At 45.2% G+C, this 20,224-nt stretch overlaps 1 protein-coding gene and 1 long non-coding RNA gene across 2 annotated transcripts in view; one reads left to right on the forward strand and one right to left on the reverse strand.

Annotated features, from left to right (window-relative positions):
- LOC129509279 (uncharacterized) overlaps nt 1-20,224 on the forward strand; it is a 92,265-nt gene that overhangs the window by 39,992 nt on the left and 32,049 nt on the right. The window lies entirely within an intron of this gene.
- CITED2 (Cbp/p300 interacting transactivator with Glu/Asp rich carboxy-terminal domain 2) lies at nt 10,814-12,469 on the reverse strand. Its single transcript, XM_055324713.1, has 2 exons — nt 12,231-12,469; nt 10,814-11,777 (listed from the first exon to the last, which is right to left on the reverse strand). Exon 2 carries the CDS (start codon nt 11,767-11,769, stop codon nt 10,945-10,947), a length of 825 nt encoding a protein of 274 aa, XP_055180688.1. The 5' UTR covers nt 11,770-11,777; nt 12,231-12,469; the 3' UTR covers nt 10,814-10,944.

The following is a 20,224-nucleotide window of genomic DNA, read 5'->3' on the forward strand; positions in this document are numbered from 1 at the left end:
ATAGACATTGTGACTTAGGATTAGGCTCCTGTTGACTTTTTGATGTATCATCATCTACTTCTGGACCATGTTGACTATAAGTAACTGAAACCATGGACAGTGAAGCCCCAGATAAAGTGGACTACTCCAATTGCAAAGCATAAAAGAGGAGCTTATGAAATAATTGTAGTACTGTGTGAGAAATACAAATAAATAGGGATATCTACAAGGTGTAGGGATGCCACAAAGTAGAGAGTCCTATGAAAAGATCTTTTGGAGAGAAGACACTTGAAATGGATTTTGAAGGACACTTCAATGAGAGAATGAAGTGAGGAGAGCCTCCCAGGCAGAAGGAGCAACATATGCAAGAGCACAGAGTAATAAAATAGATGTTCCTCTTTAAATCACTCAAGTTAGAACAAATAAAGAAGTCTGAGGATATCTCATAGGAACAATGCACAGGTGAGTGTCCAGGGGACTGAATTGGGGAGTTAGAAATCCATTGGGGACAGATGTATTTTCTCTCTCCGTCTGTATTTGGGGCTATATGGTCTTTTAGTATTGCTCTGTTCTGACCCAGTGTCCTCTCCTGTGGACTTCTACAGGTTATTTTCTCTGGTCTTCTTCTTCTTCTTCTTTTTTTAAAAATTAGATTTTATTTATTTATTCATGAGATACAGAGAGGGAGAGGCAGAGACACAGGGAGAGGGAGAAGCAGGCTCCCCGCAGGGAGCCCAATGTGGGACTCCATCCAGGCATTCCAGGGTCGTGCCCTGAGCGGAAGGCAGATGCTCAACCACTGAGCCACCCAGGCGTCCCTCTCTGGTCTTCAATATGAGTGTATGACCCCCAAAGGACATCCTGGAATCACCTCAAGATGATTTGTTTCAACACCACTGTGATCTGACTATAGTTTCTCTGTGTCTTGGTTGGAATTTCCTGGCCAGAATTTTTTTTTGGACAGCTACCAGTCTATGGTCCAATGATTGGTGTTACTGGGAGACAGGGTCATGATAATATGAACATGGCTGCGTATATGAACCGTGTTAGTTGGGCCTGAGTAGTAGGATCAAATCTGTATCTTAGAATAACTCTTCCTGAAGCATGAAGCTTGGATGGTAGGGGGTAAAATCGGGGTAGTGAGACCAGATAGGAAGTTATTGCAGTCTAAGTAAGACATAGGGTCTGAACTAAGACAATAGAAGGGGGATGGAGCAGAGAATGATACAATAAAGGTGAAATGAATTCATTTACTCATCGACTCATTTGTTTATTCAACAAATATTCATTAAGCACCTACCAAACACCAGTATTCTTCTGGGTATAATGAACAACATAGGCAAAATTTTTAATCCTCATAGGACTTATAATTTAAAGTAGGGACAGAAATCAAGAAATAATTTGAGTAAGTAAATTACATATTTTGAGAGATAGTGATAAGTACTATTCAGTTTTGATAGCTATTTATCAAATCACCCCAAACTCCCCATTTTATGATACTCATGGATTCTGTGGGACAGGAATTCAGAAAGGGTACCAGGAGCATGGTTGGTTTCTGCTCTATGATGTCTAATGTTTGGGCCTTTTGCTGAAAAGACTTAATAGCCAAGAGCTACTCAATGCCGGAGAGTGGAAGCACGTGGAGGTTATCTTCACTCACACTGGAGGTCGTTACTGGCTCTCCGGTGGGAACGTGTGTGTGCGCGCGCCTGTAGCAGGCAGGATGTAGGAAGGAGGTTGGAGCTAAAAAGATCCAGGTATTGGAATCCTCAGTTTTAGAACCCTTTCTGATCATATCAGAACCTTTAGGAATTTATGGAATTGGTAAGTGAGGGTGAGATGAGAAGTCTGGTGAACATCAGTACTTAACGGAAGAGCAAAAGGCTTAATAGAAGACATTGAACAGCACTGACTTGAGAGATAAGACGAGGAACAAGAGAGGGGAATGATTTAAGGGGCAGAGAAAGGCAGAGAAAGACCTAGCAATCTTTCAGATTGGGGCACAGAAACCTCCCATTCAAAACACTCCTTCAGTGTAAATGTTGTACTCTCTCCAGAGTTTCTCTCCTAAGATATAAATATCCCCAGTAGGACAGAAAATTGAGCCACTGGTATCTGAGTGAACAAAAGGCTGGGTGAGAGCACTTTGGAAAGGGAACGGGGATAAGGGGGGGTGGGGGTGGAGAGGACTGCTGTTCAAAGATACCATTTGTCCATTTCCAATTTCTGTCAAACTGTAGTGAGCAATAGTGCCTAGGCAGAGTATGTTGAGGTGTCATTGGCTTACCTTTAATTTTGAGAGTTATAATAGGTCACATGGAACATTTTACATTTCAATAAGTAAAACAAACACCAGGGTCAGGAGGCAAGTTCTTTAAACTTGGGACAATCTGGTCTGGCTGGGTGACTGAAATGTAAATATAAACTTATGGATCATCAGCTACACCTAGTGGCCAAGCTGTGAAAAGAACGAATGTTTTATTGTAATATTTTAACATGGTTCTTCAGCTACTTCACCGTTACATAGTCAATAATTGTTTCTTGGGTAGTTCTGTATTATAGTGCAGTTTCCTCTGTATAACTATTTTCAATGACTCTGTTTGTCATCGAGCTAAATAATTGATTCTCCAAACGGGAGGAATGCGGTGGTATAAAACAGAAAGAGATGGTGTGTTGGGAAGGTGGGGAAAAGGAAATGAAAGGGCACAGTGGCTCAGTTTTTTGCCTTACCCGCTTGATAACTCCTAAGTATGAACTTACGGTGTTTAGCACCTGCTAGCTTCCTGTACTTTAACTTTATATAAAGGATTGTCTTTTCCAGAAAAGAAATAACAATGGTAGTGATGATGATGGTGGTCCAGGAAGAGTTGTTTGAAGGAAAGAGAGCCCAAATGTTTATTCTGCATCTGAGATTTATGAGGTTGCAAAAATGAAATTAACCTGTAAGAAAATGGAGCAGAACCTAAATGAAGAATTGATCAAATTGTTTTCAGAACATAATATATATACTTCAACCACTGCATCAGCCAAGAATGTTACATAGTCACCTGCGTCTTTGCAAGTGGTAATTTTTTTTGGCATTTGCTTGCAGTTTGAGAAATCCCAGTAGCCAACTCTAGTGTTTCTTATGGCAGTGAAGGGAGACATGTATAGAGATGATTCCAACCATTGAAGAGTTGACTTGACTGGCAATACACCTGTGGCACATCCTCAGACTCACATTTAACTTGGAAAAAGAATGGCAAGGAATGATGCAAAGATTTTGAAGGGGTTTTATGACATTATATTGCAGTTTTCCAGAGGAAGAAAATGATAGGAATTGGTTTATGTTTCCTTCATGAGAATCTGAATACAGGATATATTAATTAAACATATATCTTCATTTTACTGATGGTGAAACTTGAGCCAACAGTGATTAAATTACCCAGCTATTTAATTGAAGACTAAGACTACAACCCATGGTTTTTACTCCTGTTGTACTATTCTTTCTATTATAATTATTAATGGAAAAGTTTTCTGTTTCCATAGAAGACCAAAGCAAAGGAAGTGGGCTTATACCTACATCAAGAAAGTTTAGATAGATTGAGGAAGCTTATGTAACTGTAAAAGAACTAAATACTATATTTTCTTTATTTTGAGATGTGTCTGTTTTTTGCATGCTAATATTCTGAAATCACCCTAACTCTTACAATGTTAAATCATAGTTGCTTCCAGGCAGTGTGTCAAGTCGTGAGGTGGTTCTGTTTACGTGGAAGAATTTAGCCATTGACGTTCTCATTTAGTAGGTTATGGAATTGGCAAGGCTAAGGTGTTGCCTTAATTTGCAAAAGAAACTTTTAATTCGCAATGTGAAATTCAATCAAGAAATAAAAAAAAACAAAATCAAACTTTAAATCGCTGGTACTATTTCATTTGACTGGAGGTGTGAACGTGGTGACGCTGTTTAGAAGGAATGGGGCAGACTCACCATCTAAGCTACCCTTACACTGTCAGGGCCAAAGTTAACTTAGAATAATCTTTAGACTGGATGTGAAAAATACAGACCCAAATGTTGTGAATCCCAAAAAGAAATAGTATGTAACTACGTGTATTTCCAGTTCTCAGTTATGTTAGTATACTTCATCATTTGTGTATTTCTAATGTAGTGCTTTTATTTCTCCCCCTGAAGCACATTATTAAATTGACTGATGAGCTTCCAGTTGTGACATCCAAGAATAAGAGGAATTTGGTTTACAACGGTAGTGTTATGTACTAGAAGCAAGATCTGGAAAACCACTCTGGACTGCCAGCTGTATTGGCCTTGAGTAATTTACTTCCTCTGTAAAAAACAGTTTCCTTATCTAATATTGGAATAGTGACGTGAACCTTGCAGGAATATTGTGAGAATTAAATAAAACTCTGCATATAAAGTGCCTACCGCCATGCCTATCACATAGTAGATGTTCAGCAAAGTCAGCTCAGTCATGGGAAACTCAGTTAACAAAATGATTTGTTAAGTAGTGCTCGCTGAAGGGTGAATTTCTCCGATTTGGTAAAAATCATGTAGCCTAAACAGTGTTTCTCACCATTTTAAAGTCTATGCCCCATCGGTGGAGAAAGTTTTTAAAAAGTCCTACTGGGATACCTGGGTGGCTCAGTGGTTGAGCTTCTGCCTTCAGCTCAGGTCATGACCCTGGGATCTGGGATGAGTCCCACTTTGGGATGCCTGCATGGAGCCTGCTTCTCCATGAAGCCTGCTTCTCCCTCTGCCTATGTCTCTGAATCTCTCTCGCTGTGTCTCTCATGAATAAATAAATCAATCTTTTTTTTTAAAGTCCTACTGAAATAATATGTATTTAAACATGTTTCCAAATACATAATAGTGTGGGATCTGTTTTTTCAAGTTACTCCCTATACCTTCTCCCCATTCTGATCTGCCTCCTAGAGGGGTGGCCCCACCTAGCTGAGAATCTTTGCCTTAAAGCATGGTGGCAGACAGGGATCTAAGAAACATTTGGATATTTATTTTAGGTTCATATTAGGGGCATAGCAGTTCAATCACTTTTGACCTACTGGCTCCATTGTCCATATATTTGCTAAACACATATGATAAAGAGAAGAAATATGGAACTAGCCACCATTTTGCATCCAGGATCTTCCTTTCAATAGTTATTCAAAATCAATGTAATGGGGCAATGTTTACAAGGTGACCTAAAGATTTTTATGTACAACTTGAGTGCTATGTGTTTGCCAGCATGAAGATATTGTCATGAAGCAAAGGGGGAACAACAACAAAAAAGGGTGGGTTACCAGAAATTTTAAAGTTCTGTGATCCAGCTAGTTAAAGAACCTACAAGGCTGAATTTTCTATCAGTCCCTAGGGAGACACAAAAAGAAAAGGCTCCAATAGCCCTGATCACATTTCCTCTACTCTAGCATCCAGTCCCCTACAAGTGTTCATAAAATAATATCACACCCTAGAGTTGGCTGACCTCTGACAACTTTTTTTCTGGTATTGTGCCTGTTTGACTTTTACTCAAGCCTAATTCTTGCTCCCCACCCAGCTTTCTAGAATAGACCAGCAGGATTCTCTAGCACTATTAACTTTTCAAAAGCCACTCGCCTATTTGCATATCTCCTGCAAGGCTTACCGCACTAACCTACCCTTGCCACAGGCTCCTTTGGAGTCAGAATCCCTTGTCGGCTTTGTTCAGCAGCCTAAAATGTGCACATTGGTGAGACCGCGGGAAAGTTCCAGGAATCCTGTGAACCACTGTTCTCACCCACGTTGTTCCCTGCCTCACTAATCTTTCAGATTAGTTCAGCCTAATGAAAACCAACAACATATAAAGCCATAATACTACTCATCGTTTGCCTTGTGTCTGCTTTAGTTCACTCTGTGTGTCTTGGTTTAACCGAGCAGAATTCTCAAAAAGCACCACCCACCGGCTCCTGGGGCTGTCTCTGACAACGGTTAATGCTCATCTGGGGGAAAGAAGTAGCTGATAAGGATCCAGGCACTAAAGAAACCATCATCTCTTCCTAGATCGCATGGAAGGTGTTGGTTGATACTCTTTCCCAAGGACCAACATGGATTCAGTTCCAACTCAGTAGCAACCCCGATTGCTCTTAGCTTTTCTTTTATTACGTTCACCCATAGCAAAATACTCTGGAAAATCACACCAGCAACTCTTAGAATATTTTCAGTTCATTATTTAGCATTCCTTGTGAATTTAAGTTCTCCAGTGAGGGGGAAAATGTCTTTATTTCAGATGCCTTACAATCTTTCAAAAATATATGTGAATCTTATTTACTATACAGCAAACTACAACTATTCATGAACAGTACAAGCATTTGATAGAGAAATATCCTTATATTTCTTTTTCCAATTTAAATTATAAGTTTTGCTACCAGACAAAACAGAATCATTTCTCTCCTAGCTGGATAAAAATAGGTCAAGTAATTTAAGCCAGTCCATGGCAATTAAAATTCTGACATTGCCATTGTTTCTTCTATTCTGGGGGGAAAAGACAAACAGAACACATGATAATAGGGGTTCATTGGCTAAGTCACTTGGTGTGCTACCTATTGTTCTCTTGCTTCAACCTGCCTGGGAGCTCTGATTCTGATGATAGTGGTACAGTACCAAAATGATAAATACCATCTCTGAAGCTGTGTAATACCTCTTTTGTGCTAACAAAACAATACGGTTGGAGAGGAGAAAATTGCCAATGGCTTGGGTCCTAAATTCCTTGAATTCTAAATTTATTTATTTTTTGGAGACAATGTTATCTGCCAAGCTTATTTTAAAGTAAATTTTACTGAATCAATTAGACAGCAACACTCATTCTCATTAAACATCCTGTGGCCCTTTCACAAGATTAGAGCCTGTGGCTTGGTCACATTCCAACACAGATAACTGCATTCTGCATTCCTAGATATGGCTCTCTCCACCTTTCCAAACCCTTACCATCAGACCCATTATTATTTGCACTTGTCCCAAATCAACAGTTCTGTTGTGAGGGTGCAGAGTATCAGCTTCAGCTGACAGGCTAAAGCACTGCTCACTATGCTTTTATAAAAGAAAATTCCTTAACCAGTGCATATTTTGAAATGTGAGGCAAATCTCAATTATGTACATTTCATTGTAAGTTAAGTAAAAGCCTCTTATTTTCATAAAGGGAGTTTACTTAGGATTCTTCTTTGCTAAAAAAAAATTTGTTGCTCAGATATGTGCTGTTTGCTTCAAGAAAGAAAATGAAGCATTCCGAAATGGTAAACAAACAAATAGAGCAACAAAAAACCCCTCTTGAGCAAATGGTTTTCCTTTGACCTTCTAAATAAATTCCACAAGGGGGCGAAAACACCTAATAGTCTGGGACTACAAAGTTTATATTTCAAAGCCGGCCACCCATAATAGATTAGTGGATTAATATTTTGCTCTAAAGGATCTGGCCTTTAATGTTGACATCAATTTATAGCTATCCCAGGCATTTACAGTAGTAAAAGTCACGGAGACCATAAACTTCACAATAGATGTCAGCCTTCTGGTACTAGTGCTCTAGCCTAGCACCCCATAAACAGTGGTGATTAGGTAACTGTCCTTCAAAGACCCATCCATAGTTGTAACGGCTTTATCAGCTCCAGCAAAAACCCGGCCCCAGGATTTTAGCAGCCACAAGGCAGAGGGACAGGTTTTTATCAATGTGTTATTTTTCTGACATGTTCTATGATGTTCTTGCTTATCATTGATCTCATCTCGAAAAATCAAGCGTGGAGTGTCTATTTGTGTGCAAAGCTTAAAGAACAGAAGCTCTCTTGTACCATATTAGAACTTTTTGAAAAACAGCCAAGGTACAGAGGTTAAATTTCCCCATATGCTATAAGCAACTTAGTAGGAAGCAAGACCACAAAAGGTTTTGCAAATGTCCGCCAGTAGCCCGGTGATCTAGGTCACTGTACAGGTTTCATTAATCAGGTTGTTCAAACAAGGAGTTATTTTTCCTCTGCTTAAGAGACCTGCAGCTATCACATAGGATCTGCTCAATTGTTGATCAAGAGAGAGTTTTAATGAAATAGAGATCATTCAAATGAATGGGGGGGGGGAGGCTTGTATTTGCACTGAGGAGAAATTGTGCTTTTAAACCAGCTCCTCTGTTTGAGTCCTCTGTTCTGGTAGAGATGGGCTCAGGATCTAATAATAGTTCCTTGGGCTCTGCATCTCCACATACGTGTTCCGGTGTTAGAGCAGCAGGAGGAATTTAGTGACAGAGCAGGTGTTGTGGCTTATTTCCTGGCAGAATAAATGGTGAAGGGTGGTGGCAAGACTATTCTTCTGCGTCTTTCTTTATGCAAAAAAACAAAAACAAAAACAAAAAAACCAATGCCTCCAAAAGCTTTCCTTTTTTTCCTGGCACAAGTGAAAAAGAACAATTGCTGTATTAATATGTATGCAAACATATTTTTTCACTTGAGCCTCTGGGGGGGGGGAGGAAAGAAAAACTTACTGTGAAAATGCTTAGCCAGAAAGATTTACTGCTGATTGCAGATTTAGTATTGACATATTTTAGCTGAAGAAAACTTCAGCTTGAACTATTAATGTGGGAAATCTGGATGGGTTTTTAAAAATGGGGTGAAGAGTTTGAAAGGATTTTGTTTTCAGAGAAATTATTTATTTAGAACATAATTTTGAATAAGGAAGTGTCAATTATAGAGGTATAAAAAGCCCAGTGGAGTGTGCATCTTAATTTTAATGGCTTGCCTTGGAAATAGAATCACAGTGTAGGTGATCTGAATTATACTGAAATCAGCCTTTACGCCAGACTCACTGTAATTTAACACTTCTGTGTTTCCTTCTCTGATTTCTTTTTTTATTATGAAATATGGGATTTAAGATTAGAATCTAAGAGTCTAAATGAAATGCTCTTTTAAAGTATTAGTGTGATTTCCCTCAACCTCTATTTCTTTACTTCTCCAGTGGGTCAAATATAAAAGACTGAATATTTTCTTGAATGTAGATGTATTGCTCCTACAAGCTAAGGAAAACATGAAAGGGAAAACAAAACTCCATCTTCAAACTGGGATAACTTGAGACGTTAACAATACTTTTTCTTTTACTTGATTATATAAGGCAAAACTCGACACCTACTTAGCCATAATTATGTCTTCTTGATAACACGTTCAGGTAAAATTAAAACAATCTTATCCCTATGTCCTTTGCACCCCTTTCCTGTAACAGAAAAGGCTCAGGAATTCTGGAAAATAGGGCATGCTTGAGAGGGAACATCTTGTGAAGACTGTAATTTGACCTTTGAATCAACCTCCCTGTGTAAATTTTAAATATTATAGAACAAAATAGAAAGCCTCAAGGTGGAATTCTGGCCCCCTCTTCCTCTTAGGACTATAAACCAGTCAGAAGCTATTTCAGAGATTAAGCTAGAAAATGTGTGCCTCTCCTTAGGACTTTTGCTGAGAAATAAAATTCGTCACTAGAGATAAAGGTAGATTTATGTCCAATGCCATCCTCATCAATCTCCCAGTATATTATTCCCGATCTCCCTTCATTTGTGTAGTTGAATCAGGTATAACAAGAAACACTTGGTTTTCCCCCCTCCCAGGCTGTGAAAAAAATATATTTGGTGTTACAGACCTTTCTAACTCTGGAGTACACTCGAATATGATGGCAATTAAGAAAAAAAAATGCTCTTTGACAACTTTGTAGCTTCTGATTAAACCACACCAAGAGGCATGTTACAATGATAACAATATGCCAATTATGTTAAATCCTGCTCTCCACTTAAGCTCATCATGACCTGTTTTAGTGTCCTGTAATTTATCCTTTGGAATGCTTACTCTCATCAATAAAGTGTTCAACTTAAAGAGGAGGGAAAAAAAAAAAAGCCACCAAAAGGAACAACCACCCCCCAAATGACTTCTAGAAAACAAGTATTTCTTAACTTTTTATTGACATTGGCAAATTAAAATAGAATAAATTAACAAGTATTTTTTCAAAAAAATGTTTTGTAACAACCACCATACCCCAAACCCCCTAACCCCTACTAACAAAAAAATACATCCACAACACACTCTAACCCCCCCACCCCCCACCACTACAAAATCCCAACTCCACCCCCACCCCACCCCATATCACAATTCTCCAACCACAACAATAATACCACTTTTTTTCTTTTCCTCCAATCCATCCCTACATCCAAAAATCACCTCTTAATCCCCCAATAAACCAAACCTAAACTCACAACCCCCCCCCAATACTACACCCAACACACACACACCACACCACATCTCCCCCCCCCCCCCTCCCCCCATTTCTCTTAATCCCCTATCCTACACAATCCCATCAACTACCATCAACCAAACCTTCCCCAAAAACAAACCCACTACCCAATCCATCCTAACTACAAATCCCCCAACCCCACCTCAACCTCTAAATCCTAATAACCCCCCCCACCAACCCTTAACCCCCCCCATTCTTTCCACATTACTACCCCCCCCCACCCCCCCACCCCTCCCCCCTAACTCACTACACAAACCCACCCAACTTTCTTTATCCCATACCCTTACCCCCCTCCCACCCCCCCCCCCCTCCCCATACCCCCCCCCCCCCCCCCCCCCCCCCCCCTCCCCCCCCCCCCCCTCCCCCCCACCCCCCCCCCCCCCCCCCCCCCCCCCCCCCCCCCCCCCCCCCCCCCCACCCCCCCCCCCCCCCAACCCCCCCCCCCCCCCCCCCCCCCCCCCCCCCCCCCCCCCCCGCCCCCCCCCCCCCACCTTCCCCCCACCCCCCCCCCGCCCCTCCCTCCCTCCCCACCCCACCCCCCCCCCACCCCCCGGTACTCCCCCCTTTCAAGATCTGAAAAGCGAGATACTGTGTCTAAGGGAATGTTTTTTTTTTTTTTTAATTCACACCGAAGTTGGGGGTGGGGTGGGGGTGGGGGTGTTTGATTTCTTCTCGCCGGGGTTTCGATCAAGTCAACAGCTTACTCTGCTGGGCTGCTGTTTGCACACGAAGTCCGTCATAAAATCAAACTCGTTCTGCCCCAGCCAGAGTTCGGGCAGCTCCTTGATGCGGTCCAAACCCATTTCTATCACTAAGGACATAAGCACTTCCTCGTCGATGAAATCAGTGTCTATGACATTGGGCGGCAGCATTGCAGCAGGGACGTGGGCCACCGAGGCGGGCATGTTGCCGCCGCCGCTGCCGCCGCCGCTGCCGCCGCCGCTGCCGCCGCTGCCCGCGCCGCCGCCCGAGGTGCCGCCGGAGCCGCCGGGGGTGCTGCTGCCGCCCGAGCCGCCGGGGGTGCTGCTGCCGCCGCTGTGCTTGGGGTTGCAATCTCGGAAGTGCTGGTTTGTCCCGTTCATCTGGTGGCCTGCAGCAGGGTGCAAATCCGGCATGTAGTGGTTGTGGGGGTAGGGGTGATGGTTGAAATACTGGTTGTTGAGCTTCTGCAGCTGCATGCTGGCCGGCAGGGAGCCTCCCTGGCTGGCCACCGGGGGGCCCATGAACTGCGAGTTGCTGAACCGGGCCGCGGGGGCCAGCGCGCTCGGGGGGTGCCCTCCGTTCACAGTCCCCGGCCCCATCGCATGCCTGATGCCGCCCGTGGCGTTCATGCTGCCCGCGCCGTAGTGTATGTGCTCGCCCATCAGGGCGTTGAAGGCGTGCTGGGGCTGCTGCTGCTGGTGGTGATGGGGGCTCGGGAACTGCCCCATGCCCATGCGGTGGGCGGGGTGGTGGTGCAGCCCGTTGGTGCCGTCGGGGAAGCGCCCGTGGTTCATGGCCATCATATGGTCTGCCATTTCCAGTCCTGGAGGTGAAGAGGGCAGCGGCTGGTTAGGACCCGCGCCGCACGTGCCGCCCACCACGGCGCACCCCTCTCTTCCTCGCCCCTGCCCCCCAGGCTCCCCGCACGCTCGTCGGCCGCGCAACCCCTCGCTCTCCCCGGGACCCGGCCCGCCGCGGCGGGGGACCTGCCTCCCACCACGGAGCCGGGCGCCGAGCAAGCAGCCCCTTCCCCGGCGACCGGGCGGGCGGGCGGACCCGAGCCCACACCCCCCTCCGCTCCGCGGAGTCGCCCCGTAAAGGAAGTGCCCCGTAGCCCCGCCGCGAACTTCGGGCACTAAATCAGCCCTCCTCATCCTGTTGTTGCACATCCTGTTGTTATTCCCCAGCTCCGCCTCGCGCTCTTCCTCCGGGCAAACCCAGCCCTCGGAGGACGCGGCTGGCAGGCGCCCCAGCCGGCTTCGCCCGCCGCGCTTACCTTCCGTCTTTGCGATTTCTGCTCCGAAGACCGAGGGCGGGATCGTCGGGTCCAGGACCGGCTCAGCAGCACATAGAGGGGGCCTTCCCGGCGTGCAGGGCGCTCGCGGTCGCGACGGCGGCACCGAGGTCCGGCAGTGGCCGCTGGGGCGGAATCGGAGCCGTCCCCTTTTATTTCCCCTCTGCTGCCCCCACAGCTCGGCGAGGCCGCCCGGCAGCTGCCAACAATGAGCTGTGTTTCTTCGGGCTTTGGCCACAGTTAATATAAGGGTTTCAGGAAGGGCGGAGCGAGAGCCTCCCGGGCGGGCGGCGGCAAAACGCGGACTGCGGAGCCCCGGGCACGCCGGACCGGGTGGGCGAGCCGCGTCCCCGCGGCCGGAGGCACGTGCGCAGAGGCTGCGGGCCCGGGCGCCGCCTCGCTGCCGCGGGGCTGTGCTTTCTTCCCGCCGCACGAACGGGGGGGGGGGGCGGGGTGGGGGGGCGGCACGGCTGCCCCCGGGGCAGGGAGGAAGTGCCCCTGGTCGCCCCCCAGCCCCGGCGCAGCGCCTGCCCTGCGAGGAGCGAGGAAGACCGCACCGCTCCCCGCTGGTCGGCTCCCCCGCCCCCAGCTCTCCCGCTCGGCTCTCCTGGCGATCGATCTGAGGCGCCTTCTCCGGGGAAAGGGGGGTTCGCCCAGCGCCCCTCTCCTCCACAGTGCCCTTCTGCCTCCCCGGCTTTGCAACACCCCCCCCCCCACACACACACACACACGCTCCCGGGTTGCAAAGAATGGCTGTGTTTTTCCGAGTGGGGTTTTAAATCCCCGGACACATAATGCCCCTTCCCGGAACGCACTTTCCCGGGCTGCGCCTTTGTGCTTTTACAGGGGCACTAGGTAAACCTGATCTAGATACTTCTGCGTGTAGACGCATTTTTCCCCCCAACTCCTTTCAAGGGCAGGAGCTGGGGGCGGGGAGCGGCAGCGGCTGCAGGTGGACGGAGCGCGTTCGCGGGCCCGGCCGCCTCGGCTCCCGCGCCTGGGAGTCCGGTCCGCGCTTTCGGGCCCGCTCGCCGCTCCCGGGGTACGTGTGCTTCTGCTAAGTTTGCGTTTGCAGCTCTTGGTAGCTTTGGCATCCGAGCTGAGGCGTCTCTGCTCTGTAAACAAACTCAGCGATCCTCGTCCCCAGATCCACCTTTTTGCACATACACAGTTTCTTGCTTCTGCTGTTGCCCTTGATCCGGGGGGTGGGGGTGTGTGCAAACTTGCACAGCCTCCCTCCGGGCTCTGCCTGACGATTCGGGGTCGATTTAGAAGCGAACGGGTTTGTAATTAAGAAATTCGAGGGCTGAGTAAAGCTGCTGTTGCTGGAAAAGGAAAACAAATAGATAACACGGTAATCGCTTTGTAAATAAAGTCGTTCTGGAGGTGGGCACGTAGCTGCACGTCCCGTATGGCACCGCGCGCACACGCACTGCCGGGACTCTTCCCTTTTCAGGGAAATTGTTCAGTGGGGCAATAGGCGGTCGCCGTAACCTTGCTTCCCGGGACGCGGCACCAGCAGCCCGGTCGTCCATTTGGCTCGTTGACTTGCAAATAAAACGCCTCACACCGGCCTGGGCTCCTACCCTGTCGGAGCTCTCCTGCTTTCTCACTTGGGGAAGCCGAGCTGTTTCCCCAACACCGTGGTGAGGCTGCTCCGAGCTTTTATATTGCTCTTTATGTGGTTAAAAGCGAGTTTAGCGCTCCGAATAAGGACTTCTGTTCAGAGTTGTTTCTTCATAACTCGATAGCCATTGAAGACTTCCTGCTGCGAAGAGCTAGTCCCCCGCCCTCGCCCTCCACTCCTCCAGTTCTCCCTTCGTGCTCACAAGACTTTTTTAGGCCCTAGTTTTTGAGGACTGGAAATTCTGATCCATTTACCCTTGCAGGAATTTTGCAAAAGAGAGCGAATCCTGATTCCCGTTAACCTCTTGCCCCTCTGTCTTCCTCTAGTTAGATTATGTAGAGATATATGCCTAATATGCAAATATACTATGTTTAATATATCTGTATTTAAACATTGTTCATGTCTTCCTCTCTTTCTTTTTTCCCAGCTCTTCAGCACTTATAACTGTGTGTGTGCAATTATTTCTTTTGTTATGTGTGTGGGTGCAATAATTTTTAAACCTCGAAAATATTTACTTTTTGGAGACTTGTGCACAGGACACATTGCACTGTTGGTTGCAGTAATCCCCTCCTCTCCTGTCCACCCACCGCTTTTACCTGTAGGTCAGGGACTTGAAGTTACAGAATCAGAGCCTGGGAATGAACTTCAAAGTGCCACACTGCCTATCAAAAAATAAGCTCCAAAATACTGGTCAACCTTAGACTCGGAGGGATTGTTTACTTCCCTTCCTTCTACTGCAGTGTCTTGCGACACAAGGACCAGCTCTTGAGTGTCTAATCTAAATTTTTCTTGCAACCATTAAGGAAAGGTGCAGTTCCATCCAACTCCACTGGTTCCACATGCTATTGGGAAATCACTGGAAAGGTCACCTCCCCATCCCCCACCTCCTTAAAGGGAAAAAAAAATTTAGTTCTGGGACCAGCTGGTTAAAACACGGCATGTTCTGTTCATTTATTCATCTGTCCAGTGAATGTTTCCCAAGAGCCAGGCACTTTCCTAGTGCCTAGAGAAACAACCAATAAAGGAACTCATGTTCAAAAAGAGGAGATGGACAAACAGGCCTTGGGCCACTGTAATGAATGCAACAAGAGCATTCCACACACAGACTTCTGAAAATACACAGGAGGGACAATCTAACCTGCCTTAGGGGCCTTCTGGAGGCTTCCTTGTGTAGGTGGTAACTAAACTGAGGCCCCAGTCCAAGTTAGGCCACCAGAGCAGGGGGCAGAGATAAGAGAAGCAAGGTTGGAGAGGCAAATCCGGCCGGACCATGTTGTCTTTGGTTCCCGAGGTGAGAAACTTGGATTGTATCCTACAAAGAGAAGCAGGTGAAGGTTTGTGGACCAGAGCGATGATCACATTTTCATTTTAGAGAGATCAGAACAGAACTGTGTAGAATGGATTGGAAAGTAAGCCTGGAAGCAAGGTATCCGGTTAAGGGGTGGTTATAGTCATCTAGGAGTACCCAGAGGCCCATGTAAACAGGGGTTTATCCTCTGAACGAGGCAAGGCAGTGGTCTACGTGTGACCTTCACAGCAATGGACAGCTACGAACTTCGCTTACACCACTGAGGCTTAAAGAACAGGAATTTATTGTCACAGTTCTGGAGGCTAGAATTCCAATTTCAGGGTGTGGGTAGGGCTGGTTCTGAGGGCTATGTGGTTCTGAGGGCTATGAGTAGATTCTGAGGGAGAACCTACTCCATTTCTGTCTCCCAGAGTTGGTCATTCGCTGGCCATCTTTGGTGTTCCTTTGCTCGTACCTGCGTCACCCCGTCTCTGCCTTTATCTCCACCTGGTGTTTTCCTATGTGCCTATCTCTGTATAAAATTTCCCTTTTTATAAGGACAGCAGTTATATTGGGTTAGGGCCTAGCCTGGTGACCTCTCTTTAACTCGATTACTTCTACTTAGACCCTGTCTCTAAATAAGGTCACACTCAGAGGTACTGGGGGTTTGGATTCCAGCATATCTTTTTTTTGGAGTGACCCAATTCAACCTGTAACAGTAGAGGAGGAATTGAATAACACAAGACCCCTGCCATTGGGGGGTGGGGGGGAAGATGCTTCCTGGAACTCTCTTCCCAGATATACTGCCAACCTACATTGATTCCTTCATGTTTCTGTCCAGTCGCTACCTCAGTGAGGTCTTTTTGACCGTCCTACCCAAACAGCAATATCCCCGTTTGCTTTCTTACACTGTTCCATTTTTCCTTTTAGCATTTGTCCCCACATGATGTGCTGCATATTGAATTTTTTGCTGTCTCTCCCCCTCCTAGAACGGCAGCCCCAGAAGAGTGAAGACCTTGCCTGTTTGTTCATTCAGTGTCTAAAATAACTCCTAGCATGATTAGTCTTTTCCTAAATAGATAAGGAAGGAAGGAAGGAAGGAAGGAAGGAAGGAAGGAAGGAAGGAAGGAAGGAAATATATCAGAGATATTGAGGAAAACTAAATGAAGGATTTTTTTTTTAAGATTTATTTATTCATGAGAGACACACACACACACACACAGAGAGAGAGGCAGAGACCCAGGCAGAGGAAGAAGCAGGCTCCTCTCAGGGAGCCCAGTGAAGGACTCAATCCCAGATCCTGAGATCACGACCTGAGCCGAAGGCAGCCACCCAACTGCTGAGCCACCCAGGGGTCCCAATGAAGGATTTTATTTTTAAGATTCTATTTATTTATTCATGAGAGACAGAGAGAGGCAGAGACAGGCAGAGGGAGAAGTAGGCTCCCTGTAGGGAGCCCAATACGGGATTCCATACTCAGGTCGTGATGACCTGAGCCAAAGGCAGGTGCTCAACCACTGTGTCACCTAGGTGCCCCCTAAATTAAGGATTTATGAGGGGGAATGTCAGAGAAGATTTTCTAGTGAAGGTTACTCTCAAGGCTGAAGGGAGAAGAATCTAGTGGAAAGAACAGCAGGGTACCAGCAGGGTACCATTGTCTGCCTGTGGCCTATCATGCACTTGAGCCACGCTGTGATCTCTTTGGGAAGACAGCTCATCTGGGGATCACTGACTATTGAGGTATGGAAGTAGGCCCCTATTGGTGTGAATTTTGGATTTAAGCAGAGCTTTTCTGAGGTAAGCTTTGGGCTTCAGGAAACCTTGAGTCGAGGAAAGTCTTAAGTGACTAAAGGACCCACCCAGCTCCAAGACCTCTGTGGAAGAGTTTATACATGTGCTGGTGGAGTGGGGGTGGGGCTGGGGGAGAAGGTGGAGTCTAGTACTAGATTTTGTACTTTACGTAAATGACCACCTTCTCAGAGCAATTAGGGAAAAGGGGAGAGGAAGAAACAGACAGACATATCTTTTTTATTACACTTATTTATTATTTCTAATCTCCCCTCCCCTCCCCCAGTTCTTAGCTGGTGAGAAAAATGCTACTGTCACCTTATTCCACCATCCGTGTGAACACCGTAATAAGGCAGGGTCATCTATCTGAGCATGAGGTGTGGCGACAGTCCCTATTTCTGCCTTTTCCCTCTTCCACTTCTGTTCTCCCTCATTTGCAGTGTCTGTGGTAGAAAATCCAGTATTTTATTGGTCTGTCGCATAATTTGGGTTAGGACCTGTCACTGGATCCATAGTTCCTGATCCAGAGACTATGGATGGACTTTAGAGTCAGGGTGAGGACTCCTGGTTAATAAGGATTTGGAACCCCTATATGCAACCTTGTATTTCTGCAAGTTGAATAAATAATGTCTTACATGCATGTGCTTCAGTAAAAATGATATTCATATCAGTTTTAAACCTGTAGATATGGTTCTATGTAATAAAATACAAATTCACTTGAAGTCATCACTAAATTCATAATAGGTTTTTTCTGTCTTTATGTATTTTCTCACTCAATAGAAATATACTAGTTACCGGGGGAGAGGGAGCAGGCACTCAGATGTTTTGATTAAAAGGGATCCTTAGGGGCCCCTGAGTGGCTCAATCAGTTAAATGTCTGCCTTCAGCTCAGGTCATGATCCCGGGTCCTGGGATTGAGCCTTGCATTGGGCTCCCTGCTTCCATGGGGAAACTGCTTCTCCCTCTCCATGCCACTCCCCTGCTTGTGCTTGCTTGCTCTCTGTGTCAAATAAATAGATAAAATCTTTTTAAAAATTTAAAAAAATAAAAAGAGATCTTTAAACTTGAAGAAGTTGATACAACTTACCCGAGAAGTTGTTTAAAGATTCTAGGGGGGATCCCTGGATAGCTCAGCGGTTTAGTGCTGCCTTCAGCCCAGGGTGTGGTCCTGGAGTCCGGGATCGAGTCCCATATCAGGCTCCCTGCATGGAGCCTGCTTCTCCCTCTGCCTGTGTCTCTGCCTCTCTGCCTCTCTCTCTCTCTGTGTCTCTCATGAATAAATAAATAAAATCTTAAAAAAAAAAAAAGATTCTAGGACATTCTCTCTAGAACTCCTGATTCAGCACATTAGGAGTGGGGCCTGACGATCTATATTTTTTGAAAAGCTTCTTTTTTGAAAAGTTAGTTCTGATGTTTAGACAGGTTTACAAACCACCGACCTTATCCTCAGGTGTAGCATGAGTGTAGCTTATACTCGTAAAATTCTGTCCCCGTCCCCAATTGCCACCCTCTTCCCTTGCCTCCCATTATTGGAATTTTCCCCATCTTTGAAGGAGATTCTGCTCAGGTGATGTCTCCTGTTTCCAGCCTCAATCCCCCAATGGAAAAAATTCTGGCTTCCTTGTTGCTTTCAGGGCACTTTGCTCAGATCTTCCCTTATAACTTGTTCTGGCTTGAGTCATGTGTGTTTTTGCCCTCCTGTAGCCTTCTCTGTAATGGCAGAGCTTCCTTGGTGAGCCCCAAGGAGCTGTACAATGTCATGCATAGAATAGCTTGTATTAGTCTGCTTGAGATGCTGTAACACAACACCACACACACTGTGTGGTTTCACCAACGGACATTTATTTGCTCACAGTTCTGGAGTTCTGGAGGCTGGAAGTTTAAGATCAAGGTGTCAGTAGATTTGCTTTCATGTGAGGCCTCTCTCCTCGGCTTGGAGATGATCACCTTCTTGCTGCTCTATACGTGGTCATTCCTCCACTTATCTCTGTGCTGAAGCCCCAGCTGTCTCTTTGATTAGGACCTACGCAAATGGCCCAGTTGTACTTCAGTCAGTTCTTTGAAGACCATATATCCAAATATAGTTACATTCTGAGATACTGGGGGAAAAGGCTTCAACATATGAATTTCATGGGATGCAATTCATCCCATAACACATACGCATGTAGATTCTTTTTAGATAATTGACATTTGATTAGTCTACAGCTCCAACAATAAACTAGGCAACATTCACATTGGTTATGAAATTGGGTGAAGTCTGCTGGAAGGCAGAAGAGAACTTCAGTGACCTTAACTAATTAGGGAAATGCTCCATTAAAAACAGAATTATATTCAATAGGAAACACTTCAAAGGGCCCATGAGGACAATAACAAATTACATGAGTATTAGGTGGGATATTATTTGACTAGCTATAACAAGTTTAGCAAAAAAAAAAAGAAGAAGAGGAAGAAGAAGAAGAAAAAAGACGAAGAAGAAAAAGAAAAAAAAGAGAGAAAGAAAGACAAAACAGAAAAAAGAAAAAACAAAACAAAACAAAAAAAAAAAAACAAGTGTGGGTCCCAACTGAGCTGTTGGTTGAATGGGAGGCAACCATGGAATGTCATTATTAAAAAGGAAACAACTTGGAGTGTGTTGGGAGTAAGAAGATCACATGATAGAGCTGGAAGTAATCCTTTTTCTACACTTGGCTCTTCTCAGAGATTGTGGTTGGTTTGTAACCTTACATTTTAATAAAGAATTACAGAGACTAAAGAAGGTTCGTTTAAAAAAAAGAGGGGGAATGTATTTTAAAGGGATGGGAAATGGGACTTATAATGGCCTTTTAATCTGGAGAAGAAAAGCTGACAGGTGACTTAATACATATGTTCTGGTGTACATATAGGGAAACTAATATGGTGGATCCTTTCCAGATGTTTTCCTTTTCCACTGAGACAAAGAAAAAAGGAAAGCATTTTGAAAAGAGAGCTTTAGATCAGTGGTTTTCGGATTGTGTTCTGCAGACCTGGAGTGGTCTCAGCTTCACTTTTACGTGCTTTATATATTAAGGATTTCTCGTTTGAATTTGTTTTAAAACATTGTTCTGATATTACACAGTTATGAAAACTAAAGCTTGAGATAATACAAAAATCATAGCATTCTAATTCTAGAGGGACTTTAAAGAGAACCTTTCCAAACCCCTTCATTTTATAAATGAGAAATCTAAGGTCCTGAGAGGTTAAGTGACTTGCCCGTAAAAGACTTCCTTAATATCAGGATTTTAAAACACTAGAGCA

Source organism: Nyctereutes procyonoides, unplaced genomic scaffold (assembly GCF_905146905.1).
Source record: "Nyctereutes procyonoides isolate TBG_1078 unplaced genomic scaffold, NYPRO_anot_genome, whole genome shotgun sequence".
NCBI classification, from domain to species: Eukaryota; Metazoa; Chordata; class Mammalia; order Carnivora; family Canidae; genus Nyctereutes; species Nyctereutes procyonoides.